The 19,588-nt window shown below is 44.6% G+C and overlaps 1 protein-coding gene across 1 annotated transcript in view; it reads left to right on the top strand.

The window, feature by feature from the left end:
* Window positions 1-19,588, top strand: part of PKD1L3 (polycystin 1 like 3, transient receptor potential channel interacting) — a gene marked incomplete at its 5' end in the record, with an annotated part of 60,384 nt that overhangs the window by 36,768 nt on the left and 4,028 nt on the right. The window contains 12 exons of the mRNA XM_080937139.1: window positions 24-201; window positions 952-1,144; window positions 1,237-1,471; window positions 2,891-2,990; window positions 7,566-7,703; window positions 8,221-8,406; window positions 11,835-12,144; window positions 13,580-13,713; window positions 15,582-15,706; window positions 16,910-17,070; window positions 18,237-18,447; window positions 18,771-18,872. Of these exons, the coding sequence (XP_080793265.1) occupies window positions 24-201; window positions 952-1,144; window positions 1,237-1,471; window positions 2,891-2,990; window positions 7,566-7,703; window positions 8,221-8,406; window positions 11,835-12,144; window positions 13,580-13,713; window positions 15,582-15,706; window positions 16,910-17,070; window positions 18,237-18,447; window positions 18,771-18,872 (2,073 nt within the window). The remainder of the gene's footprint in view (window positions 1-23; window positions 202-951; window positions 1,145-1,236; window positions 1,472-2,890; window positions 2,991-7,565; window positions 7,704-8,220; window positions 8,407-11,834; window positions 12,145-13,579; window positions 13,714-15,581; window positions 15,707-16,909; window positions 17,071-18,236; window positions 18,448-18,770; window positions 18,873-19,588) is intronic.

Raw genomic sequence — 19,588 nt, forward strand, 5'->3', positions numbered from 1 at the left:
TCTCAACTCGGTTCTGTACCCAGGAATTAAAGGAAACTGTGGGGTTCCTGCTCAGGAGAAATACGCACCTGCTCTCGGAGCATGAACAGTCTTGGTGGAGTTCTTGTGACATTAACCAGCTGGTGAAGCTTTTATCCAGCCTTGTTTACTTGCACATAGAAGATCAAGGCTGTCACCAGACAGAATGCCACTGGGAAGACGGTAAGTCCGGTGATTTCAGTCCCTCCTGTAGCTCTGCTTCCGCTCCCGCACTTACCTAGTATTCTTACTGGGTTTTTGCCTTTCAGCCCAAAGTAATTTATCCTTAGCTGATTGCATTAACCTTTCAACCTTGATCTTGAGATCTACAAACCTGGTGATAAAACGAGAGTAATAGGGGCTGGAGATATGGCTCGAGCACTGAGTGCTCTTCTAGAGGTCCTGAGTTTAAATCCCAGCAACCACACAATGGCTCACAACCATCTGTAATGGGATCTGATGCCCCCTTCTGGTGTGTCTGAAGACAGCGACAGTGTACTCACATACATGAAATTAATTAATTAATTTAAAAAAAACTAGAGTACTAATCATAAAAACGTAAAGGTGGTCCGACCCCCACATCCTATCAGCTGAAACTATCTTGTCATCATTGTCTTCCCTTGAGTTGGAAGGTGCCATGACCTGTGGATTTCAAATGCAGCTTGGGCACTTGCTGGTCTAGGCAGCACGTGCTGCAGCTCTGGTGGGAAACTCAGTAAGCTTTTAAGAGTATGGAGGTCAGGGTTTAGAGCTGCACAACAGTGAGGCGCAGATGCACCTTCGGAAGGGAATGGCGCTGCGGGTGCTGGAGCTTGTCTCCATTGGCACTGGGAAATGTCAGCTCTATTGCCACCTAATAAATCCTTCTTCTCCATCCCCGATCTCTACGAAATCTCCCATTTGTGAACATGCCGACCCGAAATAAACCCACAGTGGTGTCTGAAAATCATTACCATTTCTGCCGCTACCTTCTCCAAGTTCTGCAGAGACTGAAACAGCACTTAGATGCTCTTGGTGCTGGCCAGGATCACCAGCCTTATGATTCCTCAGAGGCAGTCAGCCGACTTCAAAACCTCCAGGAACTCCTGGAGACACAGACTCTTCCCAGGGAGCAAGGGCCATGCAGGTAAGCCCCGTGAACTCCTGTTGCTGTCTATCAACTTTCTGAGCCTCCCCTGGTGTCGGCAGGAGATAATTCCTCCAACTTCTACTCCCCAGGCTGTCAACCAGTTTCCCCATCCTAAGCCCAGAAGAAGGGAAGAAGCCCATGTCTTTCTGCCTGTTCAGATGGTTGAGGTGCAGCTGCTGCCTCCTTCTTGGTGTCATCAGCCTGGCTTCGGCCTTTTTTATAACGCTCTATAGCTTGGAGCTGAGCAAAGACCAAGCCACCAGCTGGGTTATTTCAATGGTGCTGTCAGTCCTACAAGACATCTTTATCAGCCAGCCGATAAAGGTATGTGACTGATGGGACAGACCATTACAGCTGGGGGAAGCTGGAGAAACTGAGGCCAAGTGTTTTGACAGTTAGCAAATAAATCAACAAATAGAGTGATATTTGTTAGAGATATATGTAAAGGAACGACAGAAAATAATCCAGCAGCACAGGGCAGAAAAAGTTGAAGATGGGGATTTAAAAAAAAAAAATCAAACACTGGCTGGTAAGAAAGCTCAGCAGGCCAAGGGCACTTGCTATCTGACCCCTAAAGTCCACTTAAGTTTGATCCCAACAACCCACAGGAAAATAGGAAACAACTTCATGAAGTTGTCCTCTGACTTCCACAACATGCACTCACACACACGCATACACACACACAGACACACACACACACACAGAAACACACACAGAAACACGGAAACACACACAATAGTAATATTACTACTCCTAATAACTAAAATAGTGATAATAACTTTTTGGGAAAAAAATGATGAGCCATTTTTTAAAAGGAACATAAATGGAGCTAAAAAAAATGGCTCAGAAGCTAAGAGCACTTGTTGCTCTTGCAAAGGACCCGAGTTTGATTCCCAGCTCTCACAGGGTGGGTCACAGGCATCCTTAGTTCCAGCTCCAAAAGATGTGATACCTTCTTTCTGATCTCTGCAGGGCCCAGGCGTGCAAGTGGTATAGGCAAAACACTCGTACACAAGATGAAACAAGTCTTTTTAAAGGTTAAGGAACATAAAGACTTTTAATTTTGGGGGGGGGGTGAATTTGAGTACACTATTGCTGTCCTCAGACACACCAGAAGAGGGCATCAGATCTCATTACAGAACGTTGTGAACCACCATGTGGTTGCTGAGATTTGAACTCAGGACCCCTGAAAGAGCAGTCAGTGCTCTTAGCTGCTAAGCCATCTCTCCAGCCCAACTTTTAAGTTTTTAATTGAGGAAAAGTCAAAACACACTAAAGCATAGAAAAATTGCATAATGAATTCTCAAATTCTATTACCCAGCATCAAAAATCACCAGCAATGGCTAATATTATTTCATCTGTTTTGAAAAAATTTTTTCCAAAGTTCATATGACCATTGTCTAGATATCTCTAAAATCTGTCTATATTTCTCTAAAAATTAAGCTTTTCAAATATAAAATCATTACTGCACCTAAATAAGTTAACGGTTTCTTAAAATGGAAAATCCACACAAGGTCGGGTCACTCAGCTGCAAAGGAACTGAGTTTGGTCCCTATGTGGTAGAAGGAGAGAAGTTACCCCGATTGCCACATGGGTGCCAGCATAACCATGGCCACAAGCTAACGTAAATGTGCAAATAGATGGGAGGTGAGCTGTCAGTCCCCACCCCCACCTGCACATATGACATCATCTTCTGGGCCCCACAACATCTGCTCATGGAGTTCCCCTGACTCTTGTCTCCAGGTGATCTTCCTGACACTGCTGTTCTCCCTGATGGCGAACCACATGCCATGGCTTAACAAAGACAAGGAGCAACACGCCAGGAGAATTGTAGCACTTTGGGGTAATTCACATAGTTCCAGCTACGGTTTAATTTTACAAAGAGCAAAGCAAGAGTTCCTGCGATCTGACTAACCCAGTCAGAGAGCAGGTCACTTGGGTGATTTCTCTTCCTCCTCTGCCCAGTGAGCCCAGTGTCCCAAACTCATCCTCTGGTAGCCAGAGCTCCTCTCAGAGCTTCTGTACTTTGTCCCATCTGTCCTCCCTCCTGAGCCCCAGATGGTATTTGAACTGCCTGTCATCTCTGGGACTGAGCTGTCTGGCTGCCCCACAAACCCACACTTGCGTATATTCTCATTTCAGTCAAGTGGCATCCATGATCCATGAATGTTATCTTAAGATCTTAGTAAGATCCTAAGTGCTCTTGTTCTCTACATCCAGTTACCAAGCTTGAGGGGGTTCAGCCTAGAAAAAAAAAAAAAAACCAGACTCAAAATTACTCACAGCATATGGAGGGATGTTGCAAACATAATGTTGAGCCAAAAGGTACAGGGTGCAAAAATGTTAGCACAAAGTTATGCATGTGTTGGCTCAAAGACATACGTATGTCCCCTATAGATGTATGTAAGATCTGAAGAGATTAATCTGAATAATCTCTAAAGCTCAGGAAAGGGTTTGTGACGGACACGAAGCTACCAATCGCTTCTTTAAACTGAGCAGTGGACATGCTAAGAGCTAAGCACTCCAATCTTAGTGAGGTTTTAAAAATTAACAATCTCACTTGGAAGTGTCTTTCTTGTCTTGGTTTAATTTATTGTGCATTTGAACTGTTTTCTTTATGTGAAGCGACTTCTTTTTCAAAATTCTTGTCCTTACCCATCTGAAGTTCTATGATCTGCCCTTCAAGACAAATGTAGAATGGGGTATAGGTGACGGGGAGGGTACTTGGTGACATATGAAAGGCCTTAAGCTATGATTCCCAGATCTGCAAAGAAAAGCCAAATTCCACCGTCTCTGCAAAAGCATCTCCAACTTTCCTTGGGGGAGTTTTGTTTATTCTCCAGCAATTACGCAATGCTCATGCATGCAGATGGTTCCTGTCATTTCCCCTCTCTCTGGCTCTTTCCCTGCCCTACCTCTCGCCTTCCATTTCGCTTATGAATCTCTACGTTCTTCTTCTCAGTATAGTCTTTACACCAAACCATGGTCACCTCCTGGATTCTTCAGGAACATTCAGTGTTGGACCTTATCCCAGAATCGACATTGAACAGAAGCCCAGATGATTTCTACTTTTGTTAAGCTTGAGAACAATATTCCCAAAGGTATCCCACTGAATGGGAGCCCAAATTAGTTTATGGCTATTGAATCTAACTGTTTAAATGAAAAGGCTGGGTTGGTAGAGCACGCGTCTGGTGTGTGAGAGACACTGCACTGGGTCCCCAGCATTGAAGGAATCCTGATTGGTGGGTTGTGCTGGTGCATGCCTGTCATCTCAGCATCTGGAAGGCTGAAGCAGAGATCATAAATGTTAGGCCATCCTGGGCTATATGGCTGACAACATAAACTGTACTGGCTGGTTTTGGGTGACAATGTGACACAAGCTAGAGTCATCAGAGCGAAAGGAGCCTCGGTTGAGGAAATGCCTGCATGAGATCCAGCTGTAAGGCATTTTCTCAGTTAGTGATAAATGTGGGAAGGGCCCAGCCCATTGTGGGTGGGGCCATCCCTAGGCTGGTGGTCCTGGGTTCTATAATAAAGCAGGCTGAGCAAGCCATATAAAGTCAGTCAGCGTGTAGCACCTTTCCATGGTGTCTGGACAGCTCCTGCCTCCAGGTTCCAGCCCTGTCCTGACTTCCTTTGGTAATGAACTGTGATGTGGTAATGTAAGAAAAATTAACCCTTTCCTCCCCAGCTGGCTCTTTGGTTGTGATGTTTCATTGCAGCAATAGAAACCCTAAGACAAGTTGGAACCAGTGTAATGGAGTATGGTTGTGTCAGACCATGTTTTGGGGAGGATTGTGGAAGGACTTTGGAACTTTGGGCTAGAAAAACCATTGAGTTTTTAGCCTCGGTGGCATGTTCTTTGGGAGCTTGGAAGATAAGAATGTTGAGAGCAATGTAGAAGATGGGGACCTGGCTTATGAGGTGTCAGAGAGAGATTAAAGACTCTTATCAGGGCTGTTTGCTGTTTTGATGTAAGAATCTGTGGTTCTGGTCATTTGGAGCTGAAGAATCAGCTGTGATTAACAAAATACCAGAACTACCGAAGTAAAACTTTTACATTACTGGGACTATTGATGCTGGTCAGCTGGCGCTAAGAAATTAGCAGTGATCGAGACCAGCATCACTGAAGTGAGATCTTCTGGGGAAAGTTTTTAAAGAGCACAGAGAAGCTGTGTTCCAGAACTGGCTAAGTTTGAATCTCATGTTGGCAACCAAATCTGGTAGTGCAAAAGTCACCCAGATGGTACTGGTTTTGAAGGAATGAAGGGGTCATGGAGAGCAGCTGAGGCTTGGCACTGTGAAAGGCCACTGGTGAAGGTGCAGCCTCAGTTGCAGTTGACAACACAGGACTGAAGGGATCATGCAAAGAAGTTGAGGTTTGGCACCATGAAGAGAGCCTGGGAGAGGCTATTGGTGAAGTGCAGCCCAGTTGCAGCAGAAGACCCCATCATTTTGGAGATGCCAGTACCATGGGATGACCACCAAGAACAGCAGTAGCAAGTGGAGTGGATCAACCTGAGCCTAGAAGTCAAGCTGTGTGTGCTGCAGTGGGCAGAGCTGGAGAAGTGACTCAAGCTCTTTGGAGGAGCCAGAACACCTTAAGTGGGTCTCAAGACATTGAACAGTTGGAGTTTGTTTTTCCTTTGATTTGATTGTGACTGTGCCCTGAAGCAAAAGGCTCCTTTTCTCTCTTGAAACAAGAACGTATTTTACTGGAGCCCACAATTAAGAGACTGAATTCTAACACTTTGAACTTGAAAGGAGATTGAATATGTTAAAGGGACCAGACCTTTTTTTTTTTTTTTTCTTAATATCTTTTTAATTATTTACTTTATATCCTGATGGCAGCCTCCCCTCCCTCCTCTCCTCCCACTTCATTCTACCCTTGCTTCCCTGCTTCTCCCTAAAAAAGGGAAGGCCTCTCATGGATATCAGCCAGCCTTAGCATTTCAAGTTGCAATAAGACTAGGTGCATCTTCTTCTGTTGAGGCTAAACAAGGGAGCCCAGTTAGGAGAAGAGGATCTACAGCAGGCAATGTGGTCAGAGACAGTCCCTGCTCCTGCCTTAGCAGTCCCACATGAAGACCCAGATGCACAACAGTTTTATGTGTACAGAGAGCCTAGGAGGGATCATGATTCAATGTGTTTGAATTTGTTAAGACTGTGGGTCTTTTAAAGTTTATGGATCTAATGTGTGTGATCTTGGGGAATCAATAGAAAGGAAAGGTGTTGCTTAATCATGATGTGTTGGTATGCCAAGTTGACAAGGGGTTGGTTGTACTAACTTCAAATTGATAAGGGGCTGGTTGTACTGGCTGGTTTTGTGTGTCACCTAGACATAAGCTAGTTATCAGGAAGAAAGGAGCCTCAGTTGAGGAAATACCTCCATAAGACACAGCTGTAAGAAAGGCATTTTCTCAATTAGTGATCAATGGGGGAGGGCCCGGTCCATGGTGGGTGGTACAATTCCTGGGCTGCTGTCCTGAGTTCTAAAAGAAGGTATGCTGAATAAGCCTATAAGCCACACCCCTCCATGGCCTCTGCATCAGCTCCTGCCTCCAGATTCCTGCCCTGCTTGAGTTCCTGTCCTGACTTCTTCCTATGATGGACCATGATCTGGAAGTGTAAGCTAAATAAACCCTTTCCCCTCCAACTTGATTTTCAGTCATGGTGTTTTCATCACAGCGATAGAGACCCTGACTAAGGCAGAGACACTGTCAGGAAAAGGGGGCGGGGAGGAAGAGTGAGAGAGACAGTCCTGGGCTGTGTGTTATGGCACCGAGGTCCGCAGGTGGTAGACCAGCACTCCCCCCCTGAGCTGCACCTTATACTTGTACTTAACTTCTCTGGGAACTGATTTGTACTGTCTTTTGTAAGTTTTGTTTCCAGTGGGTTGAAATTTTCTGTTGTTGATCTAGCTTTTTGAGACGGTTTCGGTGTGTATCCTTGGCTGCCCAGGAACTCTATAGACAAAGCTGACCTCAAACTCTCACAAGTCTGCCTGTTTCTGCCTCCCAAGTTCTAGAATGAAAGGGGGCACCATCACTGCATGAATTGGATTGTTTTTAAAGATCTATTTATTTTATGTATATAAATACATTGTCGCTGTCTTCAGACACACCAGAAGAGGGCACTGGATCCTATTACAGATGGTTGTGAGCCACCATGTGGGTGCTGGGAATTGAACTCAGGACCTCTGGAAGAGCAGTCAGTGCTCTAAACCACTGAACAATCTCTCCAGCCCAGACTGGAATTTTAAGAAGGAAAACTCAGGCCTTTTTCCATAGACAGGTGCTTCTTAGCATTTTGTCTGCTCTGGCAGTCACCAGGAAATGCCTGCAGTAGAAGCTCAACAGTTGGAAAGCATGTCGTGAAATCTAACATTTATTTGGCCTATATTCTCAATACCTGACAGCAAAGAGTCCTTCACCGGCACCTGGCTTGAGAGACAAGAACAATCCTGTCTATACTGCCCCAGCAGTGGACAACCTAGCCAAGCATCCAGAGAAAGCCTGGAGGAAGCAGCTCTTCAAGCTGACTGGTGGCACTCTGGGTATGATGGGGCAGCAGCAGGCTCCCTGCAAGCACACTGGCTCACTGGCTGGACGGGGAAGGGTGGGGTAGAAGAAGACAAAACAGGGAAGGGCAGAAAGGTGTCTTTTAAAATGAAATTTGGAATTCCAACAATTCAGGTGTTCAGGTGGTGTGTGTGGTTTTGTGTGTGTGTGTGTGTGTGTGTGTGTGTGTGTGTGTACCCATTGGGTTGAAGTATTTGAAATTGACCATTTTGATTTTTTTTTTTTTTTGGTTGGTTGGGTCTTTGAATTTTTCAAGACTGTTTCACATTGTAGCCCGGGCTGTCCTGGAACTCACTCTGTAGAACAGGCTAGCCTGAAATTCAGAGATCTACCTGCCTCTGCCTCCCGAGTGCTAGGATTAAAAGTGTGCACCACTAGGTCCCAGGTCCATTTTGATCGGTTTTGACCTGCAAAGGTGAATAAGCAAAGGAGAAGGGGGTTTAGAGTTCTACGAGAACCACTTGAATATGATTTTTTGTTGTTGTAAACCAGTACAGATCCTCTTCCTGACCCTGCTGATGACAACCGTCTACTCTGCAAAGGACTCCAGCCGATTCCTCCTCCATCGAGCTATCTGGAAGAGGTTTTCTCACCGCTTCTCAGAAATCAAAGCTGTAGAAGATTTCTACCCCTGGGCCAACCACACCCTCCTTCCTAACCTATACGGGGATTACAGAGGTAAGGACAATTTCTGGGGCAGAAGGGAGGCAAGTTATACCTCCTGAAACCCTTTCTACAACTCATGGAAAACTAAAGGTCAGCCAGCTTCTTGATAGGACAACACCTCTGTGGACAATGCAAAGTCCCAGGATTCCATTCAAGAAGGGACCCATGGTGATCCATGGGGTCTGATTCCTCTGGTCCAGGTCACAGGGATCAGCAGTGTCTCACTTATAGCCCAGAGTAGCTGCAGGGACCCTGGGACTCAGCCACGCACTGAGCACAGGATCAGGCTTTAATAAAAAGTTCCTTACGTGACTGTGTATCCAACTTTTCTGTGTGCTGGCCCAACTTAGTGCCACAAACATACACTGAGTATCTGCAGCCCGCAGGGACTTTCCGAGGGGCTTAGTTATTTAAAAATGCTCAGAGTGGGGTCTGTGTCCTCCAAGAACCGCACTGGAAGAGGCATTGCCACGCTCTGCCCTGCAGCAGGTAGAGTGGTTAGCGCTCCCCTCAGACACCTGCTAACTGTTTTCTCCAGTTGCTCAGCTTTGCCATGACGTGACTGCGTGTCCTCCTGAGAAGCCGCTTTTACCTTGGGGTTGGTGGCTTCATGGTGAGATTCAGGATATCATCAGGGCTCCTGAAGAGAGTCTGAAGTGTATGCTCATTTTAGCAAGCACTTTCAGCTTCCCCAGAGTGCACTTGGTGTGTGAACACTCTATAGGAAGAAGACAACTCCTACTCATTGCATGGAGACATTCTTTAAGTACAACTTTGGATAACAGTTTTGAGGCTCAGAGAGCATTCTATTTGTAACACAACACTGCACTGAATGGTATATTGACAAAATGATTAGAAGCTGGGATAGAAAAGGTTGAGGCCATAGTAGGGCTAGTCTCCCCTTGGGCTCCTTGGCTGGGGCATAGCGCCACAGTGTAGGGCAGATGGAGAGCCTGCTAAGCTCATGCCCACTTACCAGCGTGTCATCCTGGGTAGACTTCTGGGCCTTCACTGTCTGCTTTCCCCTATTCTGGGGGAAGCTTCCTTGGCCCTGCTCTGTCCAGCCAATCTGAGTGCTCTGAGCAGTGCCCAGTACACAGTCCTGACAGAGTCAGTGCTGATTCAGCAGCGAGGAAATGGAGCTTCACTACGGAGCTACTGAACTGGCAGTAGCTACCCGGATGGACACACTGACAAATGCCACAGACCTCAGGACAAGGATAAGAAGCCCTCCTTGGACGGTGTTTATTATAACCCTGGCACTTGGGTGGTAGAGGCAGGATCCTGAATTTGAGGCTGGCCTGGGCATATATACCAGATCTTGTTTTAAGAACGAAACATAGTCAAGTAGGCATGGGATCAAAAGCAGTTAAAATTGGCACTGGCAAGTAAGGCATGGTGGTGTACACCTTTAATCCCAGAGGAGGCGGGGGCGGGTGGGTCCTGAGTTCACAGCCACAGTGGTCTACAGAGTTCCAGGACAGCCAGAGCTGGTCCTGTCTGTTCCAAACAGGCAGAGAAACCCTTGCCTCAAAAGATCCTCTGTGTGTGTGTGTGTGTGTGTGTTGCCTGCATGAATGCATGTGTATTGTGTATGTATGCACAGGAGTCTGTGGCTGTCAGAAGAGGGTGTTGGATCCCCTGGGTACTGGAGTTACAGGTCGTTTTGAGCCACCATGTGAGTGCTGGGAACTGAACCCAAGTCCTCTGCAAAAGCAGCAACTATCCTTTTACTGAAGCATTTTTCTAGCCTCCACACACAGATTTTTTTACATTTATTTTTATGTCTATGTATTTATCACATGTATGCAGGTATCACTCAATTTGGGTGCAGGGAACCAAATTGGATCATCTGGAAGAGTAGTAAGTTTGTTTTGTTTTGCTTTTCAGTTGGGATGTCTCTCCAGCACCCTATATTTTTAATTTTACAAAGATAATGCCGGGGCTGGAGAAATGACTTAAGTGGGTGAGGTCACTGGCTCCTCTTCCAGAGGATGTGGGTTCAAATCTGCCCAGCTCACAGCTGTCTGTACCTTGAAGATCTGACACCTTCACACAGACATACATGCAGGCAAAACACCAATGCACATAAAATGGAAATTTTAAGAAAGATATTTGCAGGACGGAAAAATTGGCTCATCAGTTAAGAGCACTTGCTGCTTTTGCATAAGGCCCAAGTTCAATTTCCAGATCAATGTGGTAGCTCACAAATGTCCATGACTCTAGTCCCAGGAGATCTGACACCCTCTTCTGAACTTAGGCTCCAGACATGTATGTGATATGCATACATACACGCAGGCAAAACACTCAAACACATAAAATAGTCTAAATGAAGTATCACTAAGTAGATATGGCAGTTCGTAATGTCTGAGATCCAGCAGTTGGGAAGGAGAAGCCAGCTTGGGCTACACTATCTCAAAACAAATCAAAAACAAAAAACAAACAAACAAAACAAAGCAACAACAAAACCACACGTAGAAGCATTTTCAAACCATACAGGGGACTCTGGAACAGCGAAAGGCTTTTCGGCTGCGCTGGGGAGAGAAATGTAAGTTAGAACTAAACTAAGCAGCATTTTCCACTTTTATAAAAGCGAACCTCCGCCCGTTCTTCATCTCCTCTGTGTTTTTAAATGACAAAGCTGTGAGTCCCCTGTTCAAGATCCCCCAACAGAGACATTTAGAATAAAATGTCAACTTCCTCCCCCCTCATCCTCCCCCCACAAAGCTGATCTTCTTTATGCAGCCCTTAGCGTGTCTGTCACCTCCTCCCTTCCCCCTCTGACCCTCATCTGCTGTATTACAGCCACTGTGCTCCTGTGTCATGAATCATTCCATCACCTGGGATCTTGGAACCCTGTTCGGCATCCACATCACACTTGTGACTCTGGGTCCCTCAGTGCCATTCCACCAGAGAATTTTCCTTAGTCACCCTGATGGCATTCCTCGCTTCACAAAGCACTCCTGCCTACCACCAAACGTTGAATATTGCTAGTCCTTGTTCCTCACCTGTGCACTCTCGGGCAGAAATGCCCCCGTATCTGTTACTGACACCTAAACGTGGCTTGGCTCATGTCAGCACAGAAGGTGTGTTGTTGAAAGAACGAATGAATGGGTAAATGGATGAGTATTTTTTTTAATCTTTTGTTAGGTTCTTTGGTGTTGCTCTTTAAAAGAGATATTTTATTTCTACACCTGTTGTAAGTGGTCTGGCTAGATGTACCCTATTGTTTTGAGCCCAGTATCCCTAAGTTAACATTTTAAGTTAATAGTTTCCCCCACTGATCCTCTTAATTTATCTAGATAATTCATATTATTTACAAATCATCATTTGTTTTTACACATCACTTGTCTGCTTCATGACTCTAAAGTGTACCTGGGCTGCCTCATTTAGTTAGCAACGAGACAATTGGTTTATTGTCTGTCTTACTTTCTCACTAGGATTTATTACTGACGGGAACTCCTTTCTTCTGGGCAATGTTTTGCTTCGTCAGATTCGCAGTCCTAATGACAGACACTTCCCAGTATCTCTTCATGAACAGATGAAGTTGTATCCCCAACATCAGGAGGACAGTGAGATCTATGGGGCTGGCTGGGTCCCCCATGATACAAACATCACAGAAGAAGACAGTATTTGGCATTATCAGAGTCAGGAGTCACTGGGAAGCTATCCCATCCAGGGGGAATTAGCCACTTACTCCGGAGGAGGCTACGTTGTAAGACTTGGAAGAAACCACAGTGCTGCAACCAGGTACATGTGTGCCCTGAACAAGAGGCTTATCACAGGACAGCCAGGAACTGGGCCCAGCTGAGATGGTCCAACTGCATAATGCTTCTGTACTGACCCTGGTTCTTGTACCTGCTTCTGGTTTACACTTCTAAGGAGATAAACCCTTCATTTATTTATTTTTAAACAAAGCCACTTTTTTTTAAGATTTATATTTTATGTATTCGAGTATACCTCTCTTCAGACACACCAGAAGAAAGCATCAGATCCCATTACAGATGGTTCTGAGCCACCATGTGGTTGCTGGGAATTGAACTCAGGACTTAACCACTGAGCCATCTCTCCAGCCCTACCCCTTCATTTATTATTTCTTGGCTCGTATGGATGTTTTGCTTGCATTTATGTCTGCTTACATGTGTGAAGTGCCCTCAGAGGCGAGAATAAGGTGTTGTATCCCCTGAAACAGGAGTTACAGTTTCGAGCTGCCGTGAGGATGCTAGGAATCCAGGACCTCTGGAAGAGTAGCCCATATTCTTAATCACTGAGCCATCTCTCCAGCCCCTGGAACTGTGTCTTTAAATTTAGAAATTTCTTGGTCAGCCTCAAGTTACAGATATGTTTTCTTTTGTCAAAAACAAGACTTTTTTTTAATCTGGAAAGAGGTTTTTAGTTTCAATTCTAGGAGTAGTTGAACTTAGATGAATCTTAGACACACTGTGATCTTCAAATGTAAATGGAACTGTTGCCCTTTGTCAACCATGATATGAACATCAAACCAAAGCTCAAATGCCCACACTAAATTGTTAGGAGTTTTCAGAGTAATTTAATGCAAGCATCTTGATAGTCTTTGATACCATGAATGAAAAAGTCTTAATTGTCTTCTGAGCAGGCAAGATGACTCAGCAGGTAAAGGTCCTTGCCTTCATGTCTGAGGATCCAAGATCATGCCGACCTAAGGCTCTGGGACCCACATGATAACTGACTCCTTTAAATTGTCCTCTGACCTCCACATACTCACTGTGACATACACATACCTCCAATAAATGCAATAAAATTTTAAACAAAACTGGTTTCAAAGTTATAGCAGCAAGGAACTACTCAACAACAATGTCAATCAAATAATGACATGTATATCTCTTTCACCTCTCAGTACCAGACAGGATACTCTAATTGTGTGAAGTATTGAATGTCTCAAATGGTAGTGGACTGGGTTTATAAAATGAATCCAGCCAAGTACAGTTTCCTCAGTGTCTGCTCTGGGTGTAAGCGCTACTTTGAACATCTTGTTTCTTAGTTAACTATCCATGTTGCCACCATGTGACTTTGGAAGTGACTAGTCATGAAGTCTTTTATAGGAACACTAGATCAAGGGATATGGCTCCTTCTGTGGTCTGTAACAGTGCCAGTGTGCTGGTTCACTACTACAGTATTGGATGGCTCTGTTTCCCTGTGTCTGCAGGGTTCTGCAGCATCTGGAGCAGAGGCACTGGCTGGACCACTGCACCAAAGCCCTCTTTGTGGAATTCACCGTCTTCAACGCTAATGTGAATCTGTTCTGTGTGGTGACCTTCATCTTGGAATCCAGTGGTGTGGGTATGCTGGCCTTCTCTCTGCTTTGCCACTGGCTATCTCAGGACAAGGCAGCCGTTATGATTATATACCATTCATTCAAGTAAATTTAACTGATTAGTCAGAAGTATGATTTTGTTTATTTTTCTATGTATTTTGGTGTTTTGCCTGCATATATATATATATATATATATATATATATATATATATATATATATATATATATATATATATATATATATATATGTCTGTGTGAGGATGTTAGATCCTGGAACTGGAGTTACAAACAGTGTGATCTGCCATATGGAGCTAGGAACTGAACCATCCCCAGAAGTATGACTTTTTAAGTCAAATAACTCAACAGCCTTTTTACCTCCTACTCCCCAGATGCTACTTTCAGTATCAACTGATACTAAATTTTTATTACATTTTAAGTTTTTTTCTTTTTTTTTTTTTTTTTTTTTGAGATAGGATCTTCTGCATAGTCCTGGCTCTCAAGAACTCAATATGTAGACCAGGCTGGCCTTGAACTCACAAAGATCACCTACCTCTGCCTCCTGAGTGCTGAGATTGAAAGCATGGATCACCACACTGGACTTTGAAATGTTTTAAATTGTTTATTCATTCATGGAGTTTCGGTTTTAAGTATTACTTTTTCTATGAAGGGGATATTGCTTTTGTATTCACATGGCCCTAGCATGTGTGCACCTCTCACATGGCCCTAGCATGTGTGCACCTCTCACATGGCCCTAGCATGTGTGTACCCCTCACATGGCCCTAGCATGCACACACCTTTCATCTCCCATTGCTTTCTTTGTCTTCAGGTTTGAACTTTTCCATTGTCATAGCATCACCAGAGTACTCAATGACAATTGTCACCTTTGTGGTAGAGGTGTCTCAGACGATTAGATGTTAACTCTTCCTTTTCAGGAAGTCTGCCTTGATCCAACTCCCTTCCTCTTCTCTACCCTTGAATTGACTTACAGGCATTCTCCCATTCACCACTGCGTATTGCTGTTCACTGGGGAGTGTTTCCCCCCCAGACCATCAGAGCAAGCAGCTTCTACCCTGCTCTCTACAACCCTTTAGTACAGCTCCTCATGTTGTGGTGACCTCCAGTCATAGAATTATTCCATGGTTATTTCATAACTGTAATTTACTACTGTCATGAATCATAATTTATGTGACATCCAAAGGGTCTTGACCCACACACAGGTTGAGAACCACTGCTTTAAATGCCCCTGAAGGCCTGGGATTCTTAAGGTCTTGTTTACCTTTCAAAGACATAAGTGGGGGCAGCTTAAATCTTGAGATTTAAGAAATCTTGTTGAAAGTAAGAAAGTTTTGTTCTTAATGTTCTTTCTGCTTCCAGGGGTACATCTTTGATAGGTAAACAGAACTCTAAGAACAGTAGCGAATAGCGATGGTTGGGGGTCTCTGTTCCAATGTTCCAGGGTTAGAATTCACAAGACCTTTCATAAAATTATGAAAAGTTTATAAAACCATAAACCTGCACATTCTCACTATCATTTTGGATTGCATCTAAAACCTTGTAGCCCATCCTCCTATAAACATCCAGCATTCACGGGATATTGGCACGTTTATTTTGATGTCAGCAGCTGTTCTAAGTTGAAAAGAGGAACACCGGTTACAGGTGTGAAGCCAATGTTTGTCCCTCCAGCTGAGGTCTCGCTCTGCCAACTTGAGATGGACATTTGTCCAGTAGATTACCCATGATTCATGTAATGTTCTGGATAGTTCTACGGGAAATACTAAGTGGAACGGGGAGACGGAAATGTTTGGAGTTGATGACACAGGAGCAGCTGGGTTGCTTTGTTTTATGAAAAGGACAAACTTAGATTCTTAACTGCAGGTGTTCTTCTTCTCTTCAGGGACTTTCTTCACCTCACTGCGACTGGACAGTTTAACCTCCCTTCAGTCATCAGAGAGGGGCTTTGCCTGGATTATCTCACAAGTCACCTACTACCTACTCGTCTGTTACTACACCTTCATCCAGGTGAACTGAACATGTCAGATGTGCACACGGCCAGCAGACAAAACCTCTCTGAGGGCTCCATTATGACACGGCAGTACACAGTTGGCATTTGGGTCCTTTCCCCAAGGCCTAGATTCCGAGGCTGACTGATTTCTATAGAGAAGAATAGCTCACTCAGTTCTGGCATGTTCAAAGGACTGAATTGGTTCTTGTCTTAGTCAGGGTTTCTATTCCTGCACAAAACATCATGACCAAGAAGCAAGTTGGGGAAGAAAGGGTTTATTCAGCTTCCACATTGCTGTTCATTACCAAAGGAAGTCAGGACTGGAACTCAGGCAGGTCAGGAAGCAGGAGCTGATACAGAGACCATGGAGGGATGTTACTTCCTGGCTTGCTTAGCCTGCTTTCTTATAGAATCCAATACTACCAGTTCGATACCACCCACCCACATGGGGCCCTTCCCCCTTGTTCACTAATTGAGAAAATGATTTTAAATGATCTTTTCTTAAAAAAGGAACTATCTATGTATATGAAAGTTTTGCCTGCATGTATGTATGTATCCCACATGGCCATGGAATTCGGATGTTAACTCCCCTGGAACTAGTTACAAATGGTTGCCAATCACCATGGGGGTGTAGGGACTTGAACTCAAGTCCTCTGCAAGAACAGTGCCCTTAACCATATCTCTCTAGCCCTCTTATGCAGTTTCTCAACCTTTATATATAGCAATGGCAAGAAAGTATGCTGGGCAAAAAGCACTGAAAAAAATTATTGTGAACAGTATTTTATCATCAAGCTTGATAAACAATGAATATTTTAAAGCTTATAAATTAAGTGTACACAATAGTTTTATAATCTGCAAGAATGATTATATCTGGTAAAAATTTTTTTAAAGATTTATTTAATGGATGTGAGTATGCTGTCACTCTGTTCAGACACACCAGAAGAGGGCATCAGATCCCACTCCAGATGGTTGTGAGCCACCATGTCGTTGCTGGGAATTGAACTCAGAACCTCTGGAAGAGCAGCCAGTGCTCTTAACCACTGAGCCATCTCTCCGGCCCCTGGTGAAATTTTATTAGCAACCAACTTTCCTTTTAACAGTATGAGAGACTGTAGAAGAGTCTCATGTCTACAGCCCATGTGCTTGACCTGGCCCAAGGGGGCAGACTATTTTCTTAGGGTCATTCAGACAACAATGGTGACTATGTTGTCTTTGCTCAGGGCTGTCGGCTGAAACGGCAGAGACTGGCGTTCTTCTCTAGGAAAAGAAACATTCTGGACACAAGCATAATCCTCATTAGCTTCAGCATCTTGGGGCTCAACACGCAGAGCCTCTCTCTTCTTCATGAAAACATGCAGCAGTACCGCCGTGCCCGGGACAGGTGAGGGACCTGAGCTGCAGGCATACTCATCTCATGCTGAAGGCTTCCTGATCCCTCCTTCCTTTCTTCCACTTCCCCACCAGATCTGCCACATTTGTAAAATGCAAGTTAAACTAAAACTTGGACTTGGGACCATGGCAGAAAGAAACAAGTTACAAAGGCATTTGCACTAGCCCTGCCAAAAGGCTCTGCGGTGCTCAAGTATCTATGGAAGATAATGCATTTACTTTCCAGGACTTGGGATTGGGGCTACTTTGTGTGTACCTAAAGCTGAAACAGTCGAATTATCATCCTTTGAAAGGATACAAACCCAGTGCAAGACACACTTCCCAGCATGAAGTTTTCCCTCCTGTTACTCTTATCAGGCTGCTGAACACCTTTAGATCAACTATTTTTCAAAGCTAAGGGCTTGAGATCTGAAACCTTTCCAAAGCACAGTCCCAAGTAGCTCTAGTGAATAGTCTACACTAGGATAGTGGGTCTGTGTAGCCCAAAGGGTCTGGCAGCTGAGCTCCAGGCTGCTGTGTGGCTCTGTCTAGTTCAGTGGTTCTCAACCTTCCCAATGCTGCAACCCTTTAATACAGTTCATGATGTGGTGATCCCATCATAAAATTATTCTTGTTGCTACTTCACTATTAATATTGTTATGAATCATAATACAGTTTTGGAGATAGAGGTTGCCAAAGGTGTTGGGACCCACAGGTTGAGAATCACTAGCCTAGGCCTTACCCACTGAGAGTCCATGCTCACCAACCTGTTCATTGCTGCAGTTGTCTCTCCAAGTAAACTGGTTGTCGTGACAAGAATTGCACTTCACACAACAAAATGACACTGCTGGGCAAATCTCTCACCTCTGTTAACACATAGTTGACTATGACTGCCCATGCAACAGAGAACAATCCATGACAATGACATATCCCCTTAGGCTAACTCTCATTTTGTGGAGGATGGTCCCCATTTCTGGGATATGAAGAAAAGACACCAATCAGCTAAGGAGCAATTTTAAAAGGCTTTCAGGGTAGCTCCTAGCCTGGGGGGCCTTTTTGTGTTTTCTGTGTTTCTGACCAGCTAAGAACCTGGGAGGAAGCCCAATCAAGGCTGCTGACAATTGAGGGCAGCTCCTGCTTGGTTCTCAGTAACTGTCATTCAATTTTCCTTGGTTACAGATTCATCAGTTTCTATGAGGCGCTGAGAGTGAACTTGGCGGTCACTCACCTCATGGGCTTCCTGCTTCTGTTTGCAACCGTGAGGGTGTGGGACCTACTGCGACATCATGCCCAGTTACAGGTCATCAACAAGACACTGACCAAGGCCTGGGATGAGATGCTGGGCTTTATACTGATCATCGTGATCCTGTTGAGCAGCTATGCCATGACTGTAAGCCCCAGAGCCCAGCATCTTTCCCAACCGCTAAGTCCTGTCACCGTTCAGAAAACCATCAGATTAGCACTGGGTATTTTGAGAAAAGGTCAGAGAGGAAAGCTGGGTTTAGTCATCCCATATTTAATGTCTTATACCCAGATGTGTTGTCCTGTCTCTAAGATACAGACAAAAAGATCTGAAGTAGCAGGGAGATCAGGTCTTTTAGTCCTAGTAATTTGAATAGCCACAAGGCATTTCCATTGCTTCTGTTGACCATATCAAGCACCTCAGGTCAGGAATGTGATTGGTCACCACTGACAGTCCTTCCTCCCGCTCAGTTCAACCTGCTGTTTGGATGGAGCATGTCTGACTACCAGAGTTTCTTCAGCTCTATAGTAACTGTTGTTGGCCTCTTGATGGGAATTTCTAAGCACAAGGAGGTAAGATAAGTTCACAGGTAGGTAGAAGTAGCCTAGTTACCTTTCAGATTGATGTCTGGTTTAGCAGTTTTACTAGTGTGGTGGAGTGGGTGGGGTTGCTTAACATGAAGCCTCTCGATGCATAGGCTAAGGAGAGAACCCATATACCTTACCCTTGTCTAAAAGTAAAGCCTGTACACAACCCTGCACTGCCCAACTATTGCTTCTTTAAAAAAAAAAAAAAGATTTATTTTATGTATATAAGCACACTGTAGTTGTCTTCAGATGAACCAGAAGCGGACATCAGATCTCATTACAGTGGTTGTGAGCCACCATGTGGTGGCTGGGATTTGAACTCAGGACCTCTGGAAGAGCAGTCAGTGCTCTTAACCACTGAGCCATCTCTCCAGCCCTCAACTATTGCTTCTTAAGTGTTTGTGCTCACCTCCTCTTCCCCCATATCCTCACCCTGCTGCCAAAGGAAACTTGGCCAGAAGAGCAAGCTGCCGATGCTCTCCACCCACGGCCCTCTGAAACTGTAAGGAAAGCAAGCAAGCAAGCACACGCCAGAAAGAATTGCATTCATTCTGTTTACAGTTAACAAGCCTCTGAGGAGGGTCACTCCTCCCTCCCTCACACAAACCCGTCTGCCCATGTTACATAAAGGACAAAGAACTTCACAAAAGAATTAGGTTTGAATTAAGTATACTGGTTAGAACATTGATATATTTGTTTTT

Source organism: Micromys minutus, assembly GCF_963924665.1.
Source record: "Micromys minutus genome assembly, chromosome: 24".
NCBI classification, from domain to species: Eukaryota; Metazoa; Chordata; class Mammalia; order Rodentia; family Muridae; genus Micromys; species Micromys minutus.